The sequence below is a fragment of the Peromyscus maniculatus genome, chromosome 11 (genome assembly GCF_049852395.1).
Source record: "Peromyscus maniculatus bairdii isolate BWxNUB_F1_BW_parent chromosome 11, HU_Pman_BW_mat_3.1, whole genome shotgun sequence".
In the NCBI taxonomy this organism is placed as follows: Eukaryota; Metazoa; Chordata; class Mammalia; order Rodentia; family Cricetidae; genus Peromyscus; species Peromyscus maniculatus.
The window spans coordinates 39,348,311-39,369,842 of record NC_134862.1 but is presented as its reverse complement, the minus strand read 5'-3'; the positions used below and the strand labels follow the sequence as shown (position 1 = coordinate 39,369,842).

Genomic DNA, 21,532 nt, shown 5'->3' with positions numbered 1-21,532 from the left:
CTCCCTTACCTTCACTACTTCATTTCCACATGATTTCCCCAGGCTTAAAGATTTGTGGACAAGGGACTACTGTGGAGACAGTTCAGCTGTATAAGTGTTAGGACATGAGTTCAGATGCCCAAATCTCAGGTATGCGCCCTGGCTGGTTATGGAGAAAAATAGGACCCCTGGAGTTTTCTGGCCAGCCAGTTTAGATGAATATACGAGCTTCAGAATTAGTAAAATCTCAAAACACAAGGTGGAGAGAAATTAAGGAAAATACCTGCTATCAGTCTCTGGTCTCCACATTCATACACGCACATACGCACACTCACATGCACACCACACAAAGTAGTGTATACAAATATATGTACCACATACACATAGGAGTAGGGATTTGTGACAAGGAAGGAATTTGAGGTCCCAAAGTCAAATCTTCCTTCTTACAGGTGAGCATAAACAACATTCTTCTAATTCCTGGACAGCAGGAAGATAGAGAGCAGGTCAGGTCTCTCTAGAGGACAAGACAGCACTTCTCCAAAGGAATAATTATAAATCAACCCATCCCCAACTTTTCAATCCATTCCCTAGGGTCACATAAGTGAAGGACTTGGCTCTGTGCTGTGGGACACAGGGAGCTCTGTTGGATGTCAAAGTGAGGTGAGGTTGGTGACTGACTGTAGGACTGGATGGTTACTCAACTCTTCACCTTCAAGTGCTCTCCCTTTTTGACTCTGCTAAAGAAGTCTCTTTGCCTATTAAGGAGCTAGCTACAGCAGCTGACTCCGAACCAGTAAGACCAATGTGTGTAGTATGCACTGGGGTGCATTCTTAAGAATCTCACCCACATGATCTGAATAGGAGCCAGCTACTTATTAGATCTTCAACGTTATCAACTTGATTTCCAGTTTTATTTTCTCATTCATAAGATGCAAGTAATCAACCAAACACTGAATTTGGTATATAATGAAAGTTAATCCTTTTTCTATTCTTGTTCATATCCCCCACACACATATTTCTCTTTTTACTCGAGACAGGGGCAAATGTATTCCAGACTTGCTCTGAACTCACACTTGTATAGCTGAGGATAACCTTGAGTTTCTGATCCTCTTTTCTCTCCTTCCAGACTACTCCAATTATAGCTATCTACCGTTACACCTGGTTTATGTAGTGCTGGTGACTGAACCTAGGGCTTCACACATGATAGGCAAACACTTTACCAACTGAGCTACATCCCTATTTCCCTGTCTCCTTATATCCTCCTCTGTGTATTTGTCCATTGCTGCCTCACTACACACACACACACACACACACACACACACACACACACACACACACACATTTATTCATGGGGGTTTCATTGGTTTCACTGATAGCTATACATTTGGTCTTACCTAGCACTGTACTCTGCATGCTCCCACACTGTCCTGACAGATAAGATGTTCCCTCTGAGGCAACAGTGGCATGACTATTGGAGGGATATCCAACTACTCTCTGGTTGGATTTGAAGCCTACCAAGGGAGGGAATTCATGCCTGGCACTATAAATCTGGTCAATAACCCATGGCTCAGGTCACGGTTCCCAGGGGGAACCTACTGCTGTTTTACTAAATGTTCATGTTATCCAACTGCCTTATAACTATTCATGGTTTTTTGTTTGTTTGTTGGTTTTTGGGTAACTGTTCATGTTTAGCTTATTTTACAATGGGCAGTTGTTAACACAGAGACTAGTCAAAGTAATAAGAACCAGAAGGTGTGAGTGGTTAGCCACAGAGTGAACATCTAGATCAACCACTTTAAACCTAAAGTTCAAGAACAATTGGGGAACAGCGGGCAGAAAGAATGTAAGAGTCAGAGGCTGGGGAAGAGTGCTTTCCTCTGGCCATGACATGGCTGTTGCACATATGACTCAAAGCCACTGTGGTGACTGACACCAGACCTGTGCAAGACCAAGCTAGCTAAACTTTCTGTGTAGATCAGGAAGTGGCTCCCCGTGCTCCCCTGCAAGCTGAGGAGTCGCTGGTAGTTGATGGATGCTGAGAGAGGGAGAGCGCCTTTGCATCAGGGCCGTGGCCACTGGTAGGTGCTACTCCCCACTGGTCAGTGGCACATCCCCAGGCATACAGACAGCACTATGTGGATTTTATTTCAGAAAAAGACAGAAACGGAGATGGAGAGAGTTGTGTTGGAGATACCTAAAAGGAACTGGAAGGGAAGTGTGAGGTGGATATGATCAAGATACATTTTATAGATGTTTACAATTATCAAAGAAATTTCAAAATGTTTTTAAATTCTAAAACGTCCTAGATTGGATATTGCTTAATGACACATTCTTCTTATTCCAGCAAACAAAGTGCTGAAAAGAACACGGAGAACAGTTTAGCACCATGGCAAGTCAAACGGGGAAGAGGTTACTTGGTACAAACCACTTTTTCAATTATTTTTTCACAACTCTGTAATAATTATTAATAGATTTTGGAAGTCATTGTGAAGAAAAATGAAAAGGAGAGTTTAATGACTATGGTTTTACATAAAGAAACAAAATTTCTGTTGGTAGCTCATTAACCAGAGAGACCCAAATTCTGTTCACTGGCAAGTGACAAAAAATCTCTAAAGAAAAATGGGGCATTTATTACTATCACTATTGTTTCCCACCCCTGAGAAAATACCAACTCAGCAAGAGGCAAGAGAACAGCAGATCAGGAAAGGGCTTCTGCTCCTCTTTAAATACGGGTCATTACATCGTCTTTGCTCATCTCTTTTTATTTCGTGTTTTCCAAAAGCCTCAGCTATGTTTAGTCACAAATCACCTAGCAGCCATGAAAACTGAGTGCCCTGAACTCCACCAACCTAAAAGAGCGAGTGTCTCTCGGATCTGACAGAATAAGAAATCAAAGGGGTGCACTCAGCTAAACGTTACTCCCTCGCTGCTTCAGAAGTGTTTATGGTGGAAGGCCGAGGCAAATGCTGGCTTCCTCGCCTGCGACATTTTCTTGAATGGCTGAGTCTGTGTCAATGACCAGGCTTTGCAAACCCCTGCTTCCAAGTTCAGTGCCATTAAACACATCTCATTCTGCTTCCCTGCTCAGGAGGGGAGTGTGAAGTCTTAGAAACCAGAGTCCTCTGTCCCCTGGGGAAGCAACACTCGGAAAGTGGCTCTGGAAATGCCTCCAGTGGAGTAGATGGACACCAAAGGAAAGAAATGAGTGGATTTCCATGCCTCCTACCCCGGCATGTGTATAGAATCAATTTGCTTTTGCCTGACAGTTTGGCTCAAGAGAATAAACATGGCATTAATTTATTTGGGCTGTCATGGTGTCAGGTAAGTGGTAAGGTAGGATTCAAAGTGAGTTTTGTTTGACTCTGTAGTTTCAGTGAATGGAAAAGCCACCAAGTCCACTCCGGTAAAACTGAATCCTAGCTTGGTAAAAGCAAGTGCTCTGACCAGCTCAGATACTGCAAGAACCAGAAAGTACTGGTACATAGTGGAGGGACTGGATCCTGGGCTGAAAAAAATAACAACAAAACCCCTACATATCCTCCATCGGTTCATGTGATACTGTCAGTGATACCTGTCCAACAATACATCTCAATATCAAGATATTTATCAAACCTTTGTTTTATAATTAGACTATTATAGCTCCGCAAGGTTAAATTTCAACCCTTTGGAGAGAAGAAAGGGGAAGGGAATGAAAGTCAAGCAACCTACTCGAACTATGAAAATTCAAATCACCACTCACAGTTCCCAAAGACAAGTTTCTAAAAGGAGAGGGGGTCATTTTTTCCCCTAGAAAACCCTAAAATCAAATCCCTCCCATTGCTCCCTTATCAATTCTTTTTAGTAAATCAACCATCTATTCCTGGGGTCATGACCTTGGGGTCCCTGATGTTAGTGAGTGAGTAGACCTCCAGTCACCTACTCAAAGAGGGAAATGTTAGGACTCCAATTATGCATGATGCTCATGGAAGACACCTCTTAAAACAGATGTGGGTGAATGTATGACCATGTATCAGAGACTGAAGCCAGAAAAGACCTGCCAAGCAGACCCCACCAGCAACAGAGGTAGGCCTGCCCAGATAGGAAGTTCATCTCTAGCTCATGGTGTGTTTACCCACCCTCTCTTCAGCAATGGCATTCTGACTTCCAACTCTGTGTGTGCTATGAGCAACGTCAGACACCAAGGAGTGTGACAGACTCTAAGACCCAGGGAAGATACCCACCTTCCAGTGGGATAGGTAGACATTAGAGTTTCCGTATCTAACATGGCATCAGGCTAGCAGAAAAGAGAGATGAACAGAAAGAAAGCCTCACCAAGGAAGCCTTGAGTCCTGGGTGAAAAGAGGCAGAGAGCAGAGGACCAAGTAGGCATCAGTGTTCTAGCAGGGCAGTGAACATGTTCAAAAGTCAAGCTGGAAGTAGGCTTGGCCTTTAAGAAACACACAGAGGCCACTGCAGTGAGAGATGCTCTGTGCCTTAGAGTCAATGGGCAGAGACCCAAAAGCAGGCTACACAGAGAGCTTTGCAGGCTGGTGTAAGGGTGATGATTTCCCAGAGGCAATAAAAGAAATTATGGGAAGTTGGGGGTGGCAGTGGCAACAAGCTGAAGTAATTTAAGTGTTAAAAGAATCACTCAGGAGGGGAGTAAAGAATGTGGGTAGGTAGGGAAAGGAGAGATGAGGGAGAAATCTTTGTAAGCCCAGGGTAGCTAAACTGCAGAGGTCCTGGTGAGTGTGGAGAGAAGCAATTGCATTCTAGATGCACTTTGAAGGTGGAAACGACTTTCTAATAGATTAAGTGTGGGATGGAAAAGAAAAGAAAGAATAATGAATGGTTGCTGCATTTCTTCTATACCCAATATATAAATAGTATAATTCCTTGGCATTGAATACTCAGAGGATAGAGCTCCACAAGGACGTTAAAACATTAAAATTCCAGATACCAGGGAGAAACAACCGTGCATTCTAACTGAGCAATTCAGGCATTTCCTGTTTACATTATAGAACCTGTTTTCTGAACCCATGAACTCATGCCTGAAATCTATTACCCATTGGTGATCAATCAGTATATCTGCATTAGATATAATTGTTAAGATTTGAGATGCTATCATTCTCAGGTGCTATACACAGCCTAAATAATAGTATAATAATAATAATAATAACAACAACAACAACAACAAAAGTAAAATCAACATTATGGGGCTGGAGAGTCAGTTCAGTGGTTAAGGGCACTTGCTGCTTTTGCCGAAGATTCAAATTCTGTTCCCAGCATCCATGTCAGGCAGCTCACAACCACCTGGAGCTATAGCTCCAAGAGATCCAACATCCTCTTCTGGCCTCCATGAGCACCTGCACAAAGTGCACATAGGAACCCCCCCTCCCCACACACACACGCATTCACATAATTAAAAATAAAAATATGTCCTAAAGTTAACGATAAAAGGGGAACATGAAACTGGGAAGCTAAGGAGCAATGGAGTTACAATGGGGAGTTGGAGGGAGGCAGGCAAGATGAATGGCTGTGATCAATATGAATTGTATAAATTTCAAATAATAAAAATATTAACTATTGTAAAGGATACTAATGCTAACTCAAAGAGCAATCTTCTAAGTGTGGAAACACATTTCTCATAAAAATCCAAGTGACAAAAATCTAGGTTAGGACAGAGCAACTTGAAGTCCTGGAGTTAAATAACTCTGTCGGCTTGACTTTCAGAGTAATGTCCAATTTAAGGAATTCTTTAACTAAACCTATCCCCTACATTGAGAGACAAAGGGAGGGGAAGTTTAAAATTCTCTTTCTTTGGGCAGTAAGTACAGCTCTCCTAAATGAGCAAAGCCAAAATTAGAAATGAAGAAGTGTTCAGTGACAATTCTTTAAAGATCTCCATCCTACCAAGGTGTCATAAAAGTGATTCTAACAGCCACAAGACACCAGCTCCATGGCAGCCTCTGCCCTTCCGAATCTAAGCTTTGACACTTTCATAAGGCTCAGGGCTGCGTAAAGCATGGGCTTCCTCTCTCCCTCTTTGAACAGCTGAGATGTGAAGCCAAGAACATGGGATAGAATCTTAAGTGATTTGATGATGACAGATTGATAGAATAATTGCATTAGCTAACGGTCATGTTTTGATTGAGCACATATAGATTTGCAAACACTCCTGGAATTGAAACCCCAGTGAAAGGTATTCAAATTAAATGTGTGCGTGTATTAAAAATCAGGGCTCTGCAGCGTGACTAATTTATGATAATGTCTGTTGTCCTTTGAAAGTTGTAAATACACTTGGAAAAGAATTAACTTGTCTTTTTTTTTTGGTCAAACAGACCATCAGCATAAGGGAACTGGTCAAGCCTTTATACATTTTATGCTCTAGTAATTTTTTATTGGATAGAGTGGGCTATTGATTATGGAAAGCTACTCTGAAGCGCAAGGCTCTCTGCTTCTCAGCAGATGGCTTTGCTAGCCAAACTCCACATATGTATTATTAATAGACTTCTATCGCTATGCACAGCACTTAACAGTACGTTAACTTCCTTACACTAACCGGGGAACAAATCTTCCGTCCAGAAGGACTCATGAAACCACATTTACCAGTAATAGATAGATCCAATAAAAAAGGTGTCAATGTCCTGAGGAAATAATTTCAAATTCTTAGAAAACTTGTTTCATTTCTGAAACAGATTCTCCATAGTGTTCCAGGGTTCCATGGTAAGGCTCCTTTACTTCTCAATTGCTGTAGAAATCTGTTTAATTTAAACAACTGAAACAATGCCTTCTTAAAGAATCCATTCATCTATCTGACAACACATTATCGAGCTTATATTATGTGTAGGGTATTGGGTGCAATGAGAGAAATCAATGTGGAGAATATTTAAAAGATGTGATTGGTGATGTGTGTTAGAAGCCAGTTGTGACCAAATCCAGACTGTGATCTCACTCCTTGCCCTATCTGGGCTAACATTTACAGCCATCACAATCTGGAAAATCAGATGTGCACTGAGCAGAGACTATCTGAGACCAGGCAAGCTCTCTGTAGTCATCGAATCATCTTGATTGCACTAATTTCAGATACCTTTTTACAAAAATGCCTTTCACTGCTTCATACACATTATACAATAACTGTATGCATGCAATAAAGTATACGTGCAAATTATTGGTCTCTATCTGGCACTTGAGCAGAAAGACAGTTTTACTATCTTTCACCCAGTTTTTACTGAGCATTGAATATGAGTCAAACACTCTTCTAGGAGCCTCACTCTTGGAAGGGAGGGAGGGATAGAGGGAAGGAGGGAGGGAAGGAGGGAAGGAGGGAGGGAGAAAAGAAGGGAGGGCCTACCTGTGTGTGGGAACATCCTTGCTAAACACTCATAGACAATGTGGGAATACTATTCTGTTTGGAAGAACATATTATGCAAAATTCACAGGATGACCACATCAACATTTTCTGTTTCTTCCTTTCTGAATTATCCACTAATTAACCTCATGAAAGACTAAAACAGGTTTTCAGGGGAAATTGCCCCCAAAGCACTTTTTGTATTTTGCATTAGGCAAAGAAAAAATAAAATAACAGCCAGACCAGGTTTTTTTCCCACATTTTTCCTAGCATTCTGGCAGGCTCCAACAGCCATCCCCCAAATTCTCCAGAGTTTACTCAAGGAAAAAATTATTTTGTCTAGAAAATCTAAAATTGAGTTCAGTGTTTCAATGAAATGTTAAGGAGATTCAGGCTGATCTTTGGACTTGTGTAACATGCAAATCAAAAGGGAATGTAGGAGCCTGGAAATGTCTCTTAGCATGAGTTTGCCCAGACAGACTTCATGCCAAGGGTTTCTAGCCTACCCATAATAAGGATAAATGTACACATGCCAGCAATGAGGAAGGAAGGGAGGGTTAACAGAACCATCTATTCAGTGCCAGTCCAGAGTATTGAAACCACATTTAATAAATTGGCTTTTCTCTGTGGTAATGTTGCACAGTCTAGGGGATAACATTAGCCACGCAGCTTCTGCCTTGAAATTTTCTGAAGAGATTTACTCTGCATTGGTCATTGTCACCATCTAATAGTGCTGCCTGCTATCCAATTTCAAACTTGAAATGATGATGTAAGGGGTCGAACAGCCATTTTCATATGAAAAATTGCCTCCCACCCACAGGTGATAGTAGTTGCTGGCAGGAGGTATCATTTCTAACAAAGATGTCTGCAGGTGACTCTTGATCAACATTCTTGTGTGATTATTACAAGTTCTTCCACTAGACTGGGGATCTCTTTATAGCTGCTTCAGAATATGTGGGTGTCTTGTTGTAGTTCTTTGACCTGAGGAGCTTAGCACATGACAGGCCCCTGTCCTTTGCATTTAAGGCTGTAGTAAACAAGGCTTCCTCATCTTGCACAGTCCTTGAAAGCTTGGGCATGTGGGTCTAATGCTTTGGAAGTTAACTGATACATAGGAAGCAACCAAGCTCCTAGATGTTTTTGTTTGCTTGTTTTACTTTTACTGATTCTTTGTAGGTTTTCGAGCCATACATTTCTATCCCACTTATCTCCCTGTCCCCTCTGTCCTTGTATCCATCCCCCTAGAAAAACAAAATCAAACTTAAAAGAAAAACCAAAAACCAAACAAAACAAAAAATAAAACCAAAACCCAAAACAAACAAACAAGATGAATCTTGTGGAAGCTGGAGCGTGGCTGGTTGAGTCATAGTTTACCCTTCAGTCTGATCATCGCTATTTGCAAGTGTTCATTACCACAAGTCCTTTCTCTGGATCAAGGTCTCTGGTTTCTGCTACAACACCAATAATGTGCTTTCACTGGGGCTCCTCTTGGATAACCTGTTGTCCTGTGTCATGGAGATCTTGCTGTTTTAGATCTGTAAGTTTATCCCCTTCACATGTTCCAACAGTTCATAGATTCGATAGATGTTGGAGTGGCTACCTCGCAGCCCTGGTTCTGTGCCTGGGTAATAGGTTGCTTGGTCAGCTCCCTAGCTTTTCTTCATTGTCACTACCCAGATGAGCTCCCCAGCACTGCCTAGGCTAGTTCACCCAATGCAGCCTACAGCAAAGAGCCAGCCCAGTTCTCCTACCCTGTGGCCCTCAGATTCAGGTCCCCTTACTCATATCGCCAGGGCCAGCTCTACTGTTTTGCCCAGGCAAGATGCAGGGCTCTCTCTCCTGATTGCTGTAGGGGGAATCTGAAGGGTTGGTGAGGTCAACTCTCCATCTCTCACACCCTCAGGGCTGGCTTACCTTCGACCCTGACTACAGGGTCAGCTCTAGTGCACTGCCTGGGACAGGGGTACAGGGCCTGCTCTCCTGTGTGATGTAGCTGGTGAGGGGCAGGGCTATTTCGCTCACTCTCATGACCCCAGGGCCAGCTTTCTCACTTACTGCAGGTGGTAATGGGTAAGGGGGTGGCATCTTCCTCTCACCCATGTCACCAAATGGCAGATGAGGGTGGATGGGGTCAGCTCTCCTGCTCTCATACCTTCAGGGTTGGCTCACCTGTGTCCCAGACCACAAGGTCAGCTCTAGTGTGTTTTCCAGGTGAGGTGCGTGCCTATGGTGAAGGGTGGGGCCGTCTTTCTCAAGTGTGGGGTTGAGCTCTCCCCTGGGGGTAGGGCCAGCTCTCCAGCTGCAATATCCAGTCAGGGGCAGGACCAGCCAACCTGGGGCCAGCAAAGGGTGGGGTTGGCTCAGCACAGCATAGTTCCAATGATCCCTGTGCCAATACCTGCCATGGTCCTATGCGTTTTTTATGCATTGCATATCTTTTAGTGTCTACGGACAGAAACTGATACTCAATGGTAGAGGAAAACCCCAAAGAACTCAAGGTCACAGTAAAAAGGAGACTCATGTCTCTACCATGCTTATCACCCAGGGTGAGTATGTTTAGTGTTATGCTGGAGCTGGTAGAGACACACATAATTACTTATAGGCTGTGTCATGTTGGAGAAGGGAGTTTCTTGGGCTGATCTTGAGTCTGTGTCAAAAGCACACCCCTGAGATGAGCTTAAGTGTGCACAATGGTAACTCTTACTCAGTTCTAAAATGTCCTTATAATCACAACAGGACTAGCCCTATCTCTTTTAAGATCAAGTCATGCAATTTCCAACAGGTTCTCATTCTCAAGAGTGCCTTAAAACTGGCCCCTCTTACTTACACTTATTCCCACACCCTGGTGCCAAGGACTGACTCGGTGGTCACAGCTGTAGTGAGTCAGCTGAGACCAGCTAGTGAGGCACCCTCAACACTACTATGGGGAAAAAATACCTGTTTGCAGGGACTAAATCTCTCCTCCATCACATGCTTTTCTTGGGATATTTGTCCCCTAATTTCCCAAGTGGTTATTCATGTTTTTTAAATAATATCTCCAACCTTAATAGTCCTTGTTCAAATAAAATTTTTCTACTAACACTATTTAATTCTGTAAGCAGTACTGCCCAAGCTCACCACAGCATTCCACAGGCTTCTCTCTTTACCTAAATATTTTATTTTTAACAACTCAGCCACCAAAAAATAAATATTATATAATTTATTGTATGTTTTTCCTTTGTTACCGAAGTCTGTTTCCATGAAGGGAGGGGCTTTTGTCTATTGTGCTCTCTGAAGTCTCCCTAGCATTTAACCCCATGCTTAGCACAGAACAAGAGCTCTGCTTATTTATTTCATGATCAAACACGTTTTCAATAGAAAAGACAGAGAAAGAGTACAGCCAAATCACAACGTGAGGGTTTAATCAAAGCAATGTGAAGACTCACAGAACCGTGCATTTTCCTGCTATGGGGAAATGGGGTGAATAAAATTGTTTGATGTATGCGGACACTCATGAATTCTGGGATGGAGATACGGGCATTTGTATTTCCTAATAGATTTTTGTTTTCATTTCCATTGCTCACAATGAATTTTAATCACCAATGTCAAATGAGAGACAAAAGCCGGTCCACAGCCTTTATGCTGGGTGGTATATCTTTCCTGTGGTAGAAGCCACAGCTCAGAACCCAGATAAATAAGAAGGGTGGCCGGTGCTGATTTCTCTGTTGTTATTCATTCATTTTCCTGCCCATAACCCAGGAGAAACATTAGTTAACACATTGTTCTCTGCAGGCAACACTGGTTGGTACATCAGTGATTTCTCCAAGAAGCTTATTTCCAGCAGGTTCATCATTTGAAAGGGTTTGATTTTCTTTCTAAATAAATGCCAAACTCATCCATGTGTTCAAACAGCAGAACTAGAGGGCCAGCTTGTCATCAGAATAATCTGCTAGTCACTACTTCCAGATATTAAATATCAATTGACTGAAGATCATTAAAGGGCTTCATTTTGGGTGCATAATTATCACAGTCCTGACTTATTTTCCTGCTAAAGAATGGCACAGAGAGTTACATGTGTCCTGGTATACATATCTCAACTGGGTGTCTGTCACCAGGGAAAGCATCATGACTCTCAGAGTGATATAATGGGAAGAGAGTGAGTGAGTCTCCTGAGAGTCTCAATAGATGATAAACTCTCTTCTATGTAGTCTTCATATTTAGTTCATTTATGGCTCTATTATATTACAGACCCACAATAATATATGGTGATAAATCAAGATTCTATTCCTACATCCACACTATTAAAAAATCTGAATTACACATCATGAGGAAGATTTCCAAACTACACAGAAAAATTTTTTTATTCAACCTGTGTCTACTATGATCTGCTGTTCAAGGGAAGATAGAATTTTCTTTGGTCAAGGATCAAAATTATACCTGAAAATACAACAGCAATGTCAGCCCTTCAGTACTGTCTTTACGCCCTAAGCACTGGGCCTCAAATTTTGCACACCCAGTCTCCAATGTTTCAGACCTATAATGTAAGTGATATAAAATTAACACAAAGGGAAGTATCCTGGAAAAGATATGTAGCTTTTTTGAGATGCCACATCAAGTAAACAATGGACTTAAAATCTGATTACAAGCATATCCAGGCTTGAAATAGAAAGAGATCATAGTTGTATCATCTGCAAGCCCCTCATTTACTCAAAATTGGTGTTTTGAAAGGTGGCTGTAAAATGAACAAATGAGATGGATTCGATATGATTGAGTTGATGTGTAAAGGACCATGAGCTGCATCCTACTGTGCTACTGAAGTCAGGAGTGAGAAACATCTAAGGAATATGGAGCTGCAGAAATGGGTCAGTGATTAAGAGTATACTGCTATTACAGAGGACCCTAGTCCAGTTCCCAGAACTTACATCCCACAGCTCACAAGCACCTGTGGCTCCATTCTCAGAGGATATAGTGCCTTCTTCTGGCCTCCAGGAGCAATGACACTCATGAGCATAAATGCACACACACACACACACACACACACACACACACACAATTTAAAAAAATGGTGATTTTGAAAAAAGAATCTAGAGTCGTTTTAGTAAAATAAATAATAAATAACATACAGTGTATTCAGTCAATGCTGACCAAGAAGGTGAACAAGGACTGGGTTAGAAATCTTACAACAGAGGCATATCTTTGAATTCCACGATGTGCACACTATTCAGAGTTAAGGAAGATCCACACAGCGCACCTGGAACACCAACCCCAGGGCGGGGGCAGTGCTTTCCTCTAGGTTGTGTAGCCAGTCAGGCTCAGGAAACAAGAGCACCAGTTGGGTTTATCACAAAATAATGAATTCATATAATAAACCATTTCTGCCTTGTTTAATATTTTTCTCTAGGAAGAGGAATCTCATCCTCATGTCTTTCAGGTTACAAGAAGTTCTAGAAAACGTCATCTAACAGGGAGTTCAGAACATCTCTCTATTACTGTAGACTTCCTAATAGACAACCAGTCTCAGAGGACTTCGGCCATATGAGTTTGGAGTCTACCACAAACTCACTACCCAAAGAAAGATATCCTGGAGGCCTTTCCCAATTGCAATATAGCCATATAGGCAGGCAAAAAAAAAAGAATATCAAGATGTAAAAATCCAACTTATAATGGATATTGAGCCACTTTCCAATATCCTCTGGCTCCCTAGGGAATCTGGGAAAAGAATTTGTGGCACAAACTGGCAATACTACACGGGGCAAAAGGAGAATCAGAACTGGGGTGCTGCAATTTGTGAGCAATGCAACCTCATGGGTCTATTTCATCTCTCTGACTACTGATGGCCTCATTTGCACACCAAGCATGTTATGAAGGACTCTGGACTAGTCACAAATAGTTATAAGTGTCAGGCCAGGTAAAAGTAACTAACACTTTTTGTCATTTACTCTGTGTGAAGTGCTAAAGGAAGTAAACAGCAACATAGGATGAGGAAACTAAGGCACTTTTGGAAATCATGGAAGGCCACTGCTGTAGAAAGAGAACTTGAATGGTGAGATCCTTCACAGAAGACCCTGCTCTTAAGCCACTGCAGTGCATTGCCAATTAAAGGAGTCCTATACTCAGAAAGATTCAATAGAAACAAGTCCTGGCCATGTTTATCGATGCTAACTTTTCTATCACCACTTCAAAGGAGGTTATAGCTATTAAAACCATTCAAAAGTGAAATACCTGGGACAGGGCTGCAGAAGCTCCCCTTCAGCAATGCAGGTCTCTTTCTCAAGAAGTTCTGGGCATTCCTGGCCACCTCCAATAGCAATGTGCTTCACGTTCCGGCTCCTGCTCCTGACTCCGGGTGAGAGACTCCCAGAACGGCAAGTCTTGGAGCAGGGGCTCCAGGGGGACCACTCGGAAGTCTCACAGTCCTTTGGCATCACACAGGGCTGGACAGTCAGTGGGAAGGAATCTTGCATGCAAAGGCTGAAAGAACAACAGCAGAAAAGAGAATTAAAACAGAGATTAAATGGGTGCAACTAGCAATATGAAATTCTTACTATGAGAAAAAAAATGTTTGAAATCTAGTTTGAGTTTTGCGTGCGTGTGTGTGTGTGTGTGTGTGTGTGTGTGTGTGTGTGTGTGTGTACCCTGCTAAGGCACACATGTGAAGGTCAAGAGACAGCTTTATATAGGTTGTTCCTTTCTTCCAACATATGGGTCAGGCTTGGCAGCAATGTTTAAACCTGCTGAGACATCACACTTGCCCTAATTTGACATTTTAATAGGAATTCCTTTTTAAATGAGCAGGCATCAGGATAGAACAATAAAGTAGATTACATGCTAAGAGTACAGAGTTAGAGCAAATAGTGATGCATACCTGTGGCTCCATCTACTCTGGAGGCTGAGGCATGAGGATGTTTTGAGACTAGGAGTTCTACATAAGGCCTCAGGTTAAAAAAAAAAACAAAGTTTATTCTACTTCACACATAGCAACAAAGCTGCCTCACTCTACAGGGATGTTTACAGAAGATACATCCTACCTTATCCCTTGCCCAAAGTGTCTCCCTCACGATGTAAGCTATTAGCAGTCACTGACTGGGTCTGGGCTGTGCTCTCTCGCAGCAGTGTTATGAGGTTACATTTTATTATATCCACTCTGCAGAGAAGAACGTGGCCTCCTAGAGCTGACATGATTTGTCCACTGTCAAAGGAAGGTAAATGAAAGCTTTAGAGTAAGCTATCTATTCTCAGATCTACTGAGATACTTTTTAACTCAGGGTATTGATTGTGTTTCTACACACTATTTGGCTCTTAGCATCAAATTTTTTCACATGCAAAATCTGAGTAAAATTAAATAGTTGAAGAGTCTAGTTGGGAAACAGATACGTTAAAGACTGTGATGATGAAGCCGATGCCACAGCACTTGTACTGCTGAGGAGAAGCCCAAGACAGGGAGACATAAGCCCACTGGGAAGGCCGTCAATGCTTAGATTTCAAAGGGCAGATGGGAGCTCCGCAGATCCAGGAGCTATGTTCAGGGAACCTGTACACTTGAAGCCATGAGATAATACTACCCTGTTGGGATATGAACCTATGGTAAGTTGGATCCAAATGCTAAGTTTTCACAACACTTGGCTTGGTGTAAATAACTTTAAAAATGACCACAATGGGAGTATTTACAGTATAAAAAAAATGGCAAATGCTGCAAATCAGTCTCTAATCATACATGGCTGGTTGCTAAAGCTTTACAAGCACTACCAGGCAAGAGTTAAAGCCCACTCTGTTTTAAGAAGTACTAAAGAACAAGTAGGAAAGTAGAGAGACAGGAAGTGGAGCATTCTTGAAAAGAGGACCTGAGAGGTGAGCGAGATGGTTCAGCATCCCTTTAAGAGCCCGAATCTAAGCTTGGTTCCCAGCATCTGTGTCAGGCACTGTGGTAGTTTGAATGTAATTGACCCCCATATTCTCACAGGGAGGGGGACTACAAGGAGACATGGCTTTGTTGGAGTATGTGTGGCCTTGTTGAAGGAAGTGTGTCACTGTGGGGAGAGGGTTAGAGGTTGCATATGCTCAGGATACCACCACCCTGTGAGTCAGTTAACTTCCTGCTGCCTTCTGGTCAAGATGTAGCTGGCACCATATTCGCCTGCTCACCACCATGCTCCCCATTATGATGATACTGGACTGAACCTCTGAAACTGCAAGCGAGTCACTCCAATGAAATGTTTTCCTTTATAAGAGTTGCCGTGGTCACGGTGTCTCTTCCCAGCAATAGAAACCCTAACTAAGACAGAAGTTAGAACCAGGGACTGGAGTAATGCTGTGATAGGCCTGACCATGTGTGTGTGTGGAGGAATTTGGACTTTGGTACTTTGGGTTATGAAAGCAGTGGGATGCTCTAAGCACCGCTCAATGGGTCACACTAGTGCAGCAAGGAAGGAAGACACACCAAGAGTGATTTGAAATGCCAGGGGCTCACTCAAGTGGTTTCGGAGAAGAATTTTAGTACGTTGCCTAGAGATTGTTCTTGTGATATTTTGGTGAAGGAAGTGGCTGCCCTTTGCGCTTGTCCAAAGAGTTTGCCTGAGACTAAAGTGGTGAAGAGTTTTGGACTAATTCCAATGGCAGAAGAAATCTCAAAACAGCCTAGTATAGACTCTGTCTTGTGGATATTAGTCATAATTCTAATGAAGATTTATATTGAAAAGGAGCAAGCTGAGAAGGGTGAATTACAAAATGTAAATTTTGAGGGGAAAAGGAGCACCAAAAAGGTGAAATGGAACTAAATCCTGTGTTCAAGGAGATAAACAGATTAAGAAATAGAATAAAGGAAATGGTGACCTTAGGGCAAGATCCCATCCAGCTAAGTTTCCAACTTGTGAAGAGGAATTAAAGAAAAGCTTAGAACCAGGTGTGTTGGTACATGCCTTTAATCCCAGCACTGGGAAGGCAGAGGCTGGCAGATCTCTGAGTCTGAGGCCAGCCTGGTCTACAGAGCAAGTTTCAGGACAGACAAGCTTAGGCAGTGAAAGACAAAAAGCTGGTTAAGATATAATTAAACAAGGGGGCCATGTTCCAGCCCCAGTAAATAGCAGAAATTTGCAGCATAGTCCATGTGGTTCTGGCTTTAGAGTTGTGGATAAAATAAATGGGTTATGGAATTTGACTCAGTGCACAAAGAAAGCCACTGAGGCAAGGCATGTGCCAGGGGTGCCCCTGAATGGAAGCCTAAGAGAGAGCTCATTGCATGAAGCTATGAAGTTGAAGCCTGGATTGCCTTGGAGACCCCAAGATGTTAGAGATGCCAGAATCATGGGATACCTGCCAATGAGAGTTGCTAACAGGGAGTGAAACCAGCCCAAGAGAAAGAAGTATGTTGCAGTCAATAAAGCTGAACAGAGTTGGAGATGTGGAGAACATTTTGACATTAGACATGAAGGTGCAGAGTTTGGAGTTTGCCCAGCTTATTTTTGGTCCTTGTTTTGTCCAATATTCCTTCAATCTGCTGCCTTCCCTATGTTTTGGAATGGTAATATATATCCTGTGCTATTATATGTTGTAAGTACATGATCTGCTTTTTGATTTTGATTTTATAGGGGATTACAGTTATGAGATTGCATGAATCTCAGAAGACTTTGAACTTTGGACTTTTTAAACATTGTTGAGACTATACTAGACTATGGGGACTTTTGAAGTTGGACTAAATGCATTTTGCATTACAATATTTTTGCAAGTGTATAGGGCCAGGGAGTAGAATGTGGTAGTTTGAATGTGATTGTTTTCTCTGCTCAGGATACTGACCAGAGAGTCAGTTGACTTCCTGTTGCCTTCTGGTCAAGATGTAGCCAGCACCATGTCCGCCTGCTCACTGCCATGCTTCCCTTCATGGTGATACTGGACTAAACCTCTGAAACTGTAAGTGACCCACCCTAACAAAATACTTTCAAATAAAAGTTGCCATGGTCGTGATGTCTCTTCACAGCAATAAAAACCCTAAGACAGGCACCTAACTAACAACTGTCTATAACTCCAGCTCTAGGAGATCTGACACCCACTCTGGCCTCCCTAGGCACCTTCACTTAAATGCATATACTCTCACACAGACACATAATTTGAAATAAAATAAATCTTTTAAAAAAAAGTAAGTCTGGAAAGATTTCATGTTACGGGTGATGGAACATTAATTTAATTGAGATTAAATACTTTTGAGTGGAGGAAAATCAGACTCAGGAGGATAATATTCAACATATTCACTGGTATTCCTTTATTTTTGCCAATTCCTTTTCAGTCCAAAGCACCCAAAAGTTTAAGAGGAATAATTTTCTTAGAAATGTATGCATGTCAGTGTTTGAATCCTGGCTCCCAAAGTTAACCACATAGTCTGGCTGAATACTGAGCTGTATGAAGGTTTTTGTAGTGACTCCTGTATGATGTTTTGAGGATTTTAACTTGGGAAAATATGTAAATAGAGGACCTCTCACTTGAACAAAGCAGAAGAAAACATGCTCATGGTTGCTCATAGTAGTGAGCAGGTTATAGTGAGATTTCCATATTCATATGTTTTGTTAAGACATTGAAGGTTAATGTCACATTCTTAGATAATATCAGATAAAGCTGTGATCCAGTGTTAAATTTCTTAAAACTCCCTTTAGAATGTGTTGCTTCTTAGAAAATGAAAAGGGCAGTACATCTCATAAATTCATTAATTCAATGCCATATGCTCTGGATCTGAGATGAAATGCATGAGGAAGAACCTCTGATCCACCTAACAGAGAACATTCTGTCAATCTCAGTAGGCTGCATTAAAGGCAGTTATAAGGAAAGGCTCTCATTCTTCAGTATGACACAATGGAACACTGCTGATCGATCGACAAAACATTTCTAGGATTTGAGTCCAGAAATTGTTATGTACTAAGCAATAAGCCTCAGGATGTCAGAATGCAGCTTTATATGAGTCTTTGAAAGAAGTAACCAATTTAAAACAAGACATTAAAGTCAGCCCAAATCCAATATGGCTGGCATCCTTGTAAACAGATCACACACACACACACACACACACACACACACACACACACACACACACACACACACACACACAGAGAGAGAGAGAGAGAGAGAGAGAGAGAGAGAGAGAGAGAGAGAGAGAGAGAGAGGCAGAGACACACAGAGAGAGAGAGAGAGAGGAGGAGGAAGAGGAGGAGGGAGAGAAATCCTGGGAAGACACAGGCAAAGGCCAGGTACATGTGAGTTATAGAGGGAGGCTTTAGAGATAAAGAAACCCTGCCATTGCCATGGTCTTGGATGCCTGGCTTCCAGAATTTGAGGAAATCAGTTTGTTTTGTTTATCAACGGAACATGTGGCATTTGGCACGGCAGTCCAAGCAAAGCAATTCAGAAACCTATTCAACTCTTTCAACGTGTGTGTGTGTGTGTGTGTATGTGTGTGTGTGTGTGTGTGTGTGTGTGTGTGTGTGTGTGTGTGTGTGTGTGTGAGTGTTTTCAGAAAGTGGTTTCCCTTTTCCATGCTGGACTTTCCTTTCCCTTCATAAAGAAAGTTCTGGGGCCTGGGGAAGTGCTTAGTCAATAAAGCATGAGTAGGGACAACCACCAGAGTCCAAAGTGTGATCCATTAGTATGATTCGGGGATGGTGGTGCATGCTTATAATCCATCTGCAGGGGAGGGGAGATGGGTGGACCCTAGCAGCTTGCTGGCCAGCTGCTCTCACCGAGTCAAGGAACATGGAACTGCAGGATTGCATTAAGCCTGGAGCATTTTGTAAAGGACTCCCAATCTCTTGCTTTCTTTATATTTTAATAAAGGGCATATATCTCCTTGAATGTGTGTTGGTCTGCTTTATACGTCATTTTTACAAGCCTATATCCCAAGGTTAAATTAATAATAATAACTAATAATTGTTAAAAGTACCATAACTGCCACCTTTCTAATTTGACCTGTGAATTCCTTGTAACTATGGAACTCTGAGTGCCCTGTGTAGTGCATCATAAATATCTAGACCTTGAGTTTTGCATTACAATTTCAAGGAATGAAATTTAATATGTTGCCTACAGAGTTTCACCCTCTTCCAAAGAAGAAAAACACTACAGCGTAATCTACTCACTCCCCTCCCCCCCGCCCCCAATTTGTGGTGACCTTTCATGAGAATGGACTCACCCTATAAACAACAGCACACAATGAACACTACTGCCCACACCAAAATGGGAATCGATCCCTTCATGGAAGGTGGTGTGCCTTTTTAATGAAACAGGCCTAAGCTGAGGATTTGTCTTTCAAACTGGAGATGCTGCGATAATTATGCCGGCTTGACATTTATGGATCATGCTGTCATCTGTAAATTACCTCACAAGTACTCAGCTGTAGAGGGAATCTTTGAAACTTAAAAACTCCTCTAGGTTTTACCTCTCCTGGAAATGTAAGGACATGTCTGCGCTTACAAATGAACAGAGATGGCTACAGAATAAAAGTCATTACTGAGGTGCCCCAGGTCGTTAGCCCCCCACTTAGGACTGTCTAAAAGCAGCACTAAATATTTAAAACACGGGGGATAGAGGAACCTCTCCCTTCCCAGGAAAGACTAATAGTTCATTAAGATGCCCTTAAATGAACACAAACCCCACAAATTCATGTAAAATTCCTATGTCCACTGCAAGCCTACTCCCATTTTTGTTCTTTAGTTTTAAAACTATCATTTTCAGACTGAACTATTTCAGGTTATGTCATACTTTAAATATTTATGTGTTCATAAATAATATATAGTAGTGTCATCGATTTTTAAGTTTTTGCTTAAATATTGCGTATATATACATATACATATATATGCTACTCTAGATATATTTCCTCATTAATATTATGGTTTCTAGGGCTATCCATGATAACATGGAAACAGTCCAGTTAAATTTTATTTCTGAATACTATTCTAACATATAGGCTTTGTTTAGCAATCATTCCCTGTTGGGGGCCATTTGGTCACATTCCATCTCTTGCCTGTTTCCACAAGATGATGAATCAAATCTCTGTGTATGTTTGTACTTGACAGACATTGTAGAGTTAGAATGGCAAGATGTGAGCTAAACTTCCCAAGGGCTTGGAAAAAGAGGTAATGGAGAAAAGAAGTCAAGCTGTAAGTGTGTTAACAATTCTATGGTGACAAATGCTTGAATGTAGTGATTATGGCGAGTTAGAATGATGCAGACCAGAGCTGAGTTCTACCCCTATGTCTAACCACCCATTGCTGTGATTATAAAAAAGTACAATGTATGTGATTATAAAAAAGTACAATGTATCTATTTAAGTTATTTATCTGATCTCTGCATATATGTTAGAGTTGTGTAACTTGGTCTTCCTGTGAGACTCCTAACAATGAGAGCAGGGGCTGTCTCAGATTGTATTGCCTCCTTCTGGAAACTGTTCCTCCTACTAGATGGCCTCATCTAGCCTTAATAGGAGAGGAGGTGCTGACTGCAACTTGATATACCATGACTGGCTGCTATCCAGGGAAGGCCAGCCTCTTATCTGAAGAGAAACAGTGGAGGATGAGTGGATGGTGGGGGTGCTGGGAAGAGGGGTGGCAGGTGAAACATTGATTGGGACATTAAAAAACTAATAAAAAAACAAAACAAAAAGGGTGCAATGTGTTCTTAAGAAACCACTATTTCCCACCAATTCCAAAGTTAAGAATGCCACCAAATAGCATCAGAAACCTATAGCCGAGATGTCCTTTCTTTGTTCTGTACAGTGCTTGGGATAGCCTAAATCCATATTTCCAGGCTGTGGTCTCTCATATTCTGCTCTAGAGTAAACCATGACTTCTCTCTGAGATGAGAGCTATGTTTTTGGTTCAACAAATACTTACACATTCAGATTAGACGTGCTCACATTTCCCATCTTGTCTGCCCCCAGTTTTGGCGCTTTCCATATTCCCAAGGAGTTATTGAAAGCACGGACTTCCCAACCTGTGACCTGGCCCCTATGACTAGTGTACTGTGGTAGGATGAAGGGAAGCTTCCTTGGTCCCCACATCCTACTTCTTGGAGTCTATGAACATGAAAGTCTACAGGGCCAAAGGGGCACTGCACATGTAGTTAATGTACGGGTCCCTTTAGGTGATGACTTCAAGAATCCAAGTGCACAGGGGGCAATCCCAGTCCACAAGAAGAGACAGAGGGGCATAGTCTAATGGGGTTTGAGGACAGTAAAGGTTATGATGATGCCGAGTCACAAACCAAGGAACAGAGAAA

At 41.9% G+C, this 21,532-nt stretch overlaps 1 protein-coding gene across 1 annotated transcript in view; it reads right to left on the bottom strand.

The window, feature by feature from the left end:
- Thsd7b (thrombospondin type 1 domain containing 7B) overlaps window positions 1–21,532 on the bottom strand; it is an 852,383-nt gene that overhangs the window by 508,635 nt on the left and 322,216 nt on the right. Inside the window, exon 4 of the mRNA XM_042258057.2 lies at window positions 13,511–13,759. Coding sequence (XP_042113991.2) covers window positions 13,511–13,759 — 249 coding nt within the window. The remainder of the gene's footprint in view (window positions 1–13,510; window positions 13,760–21,532) is intronic.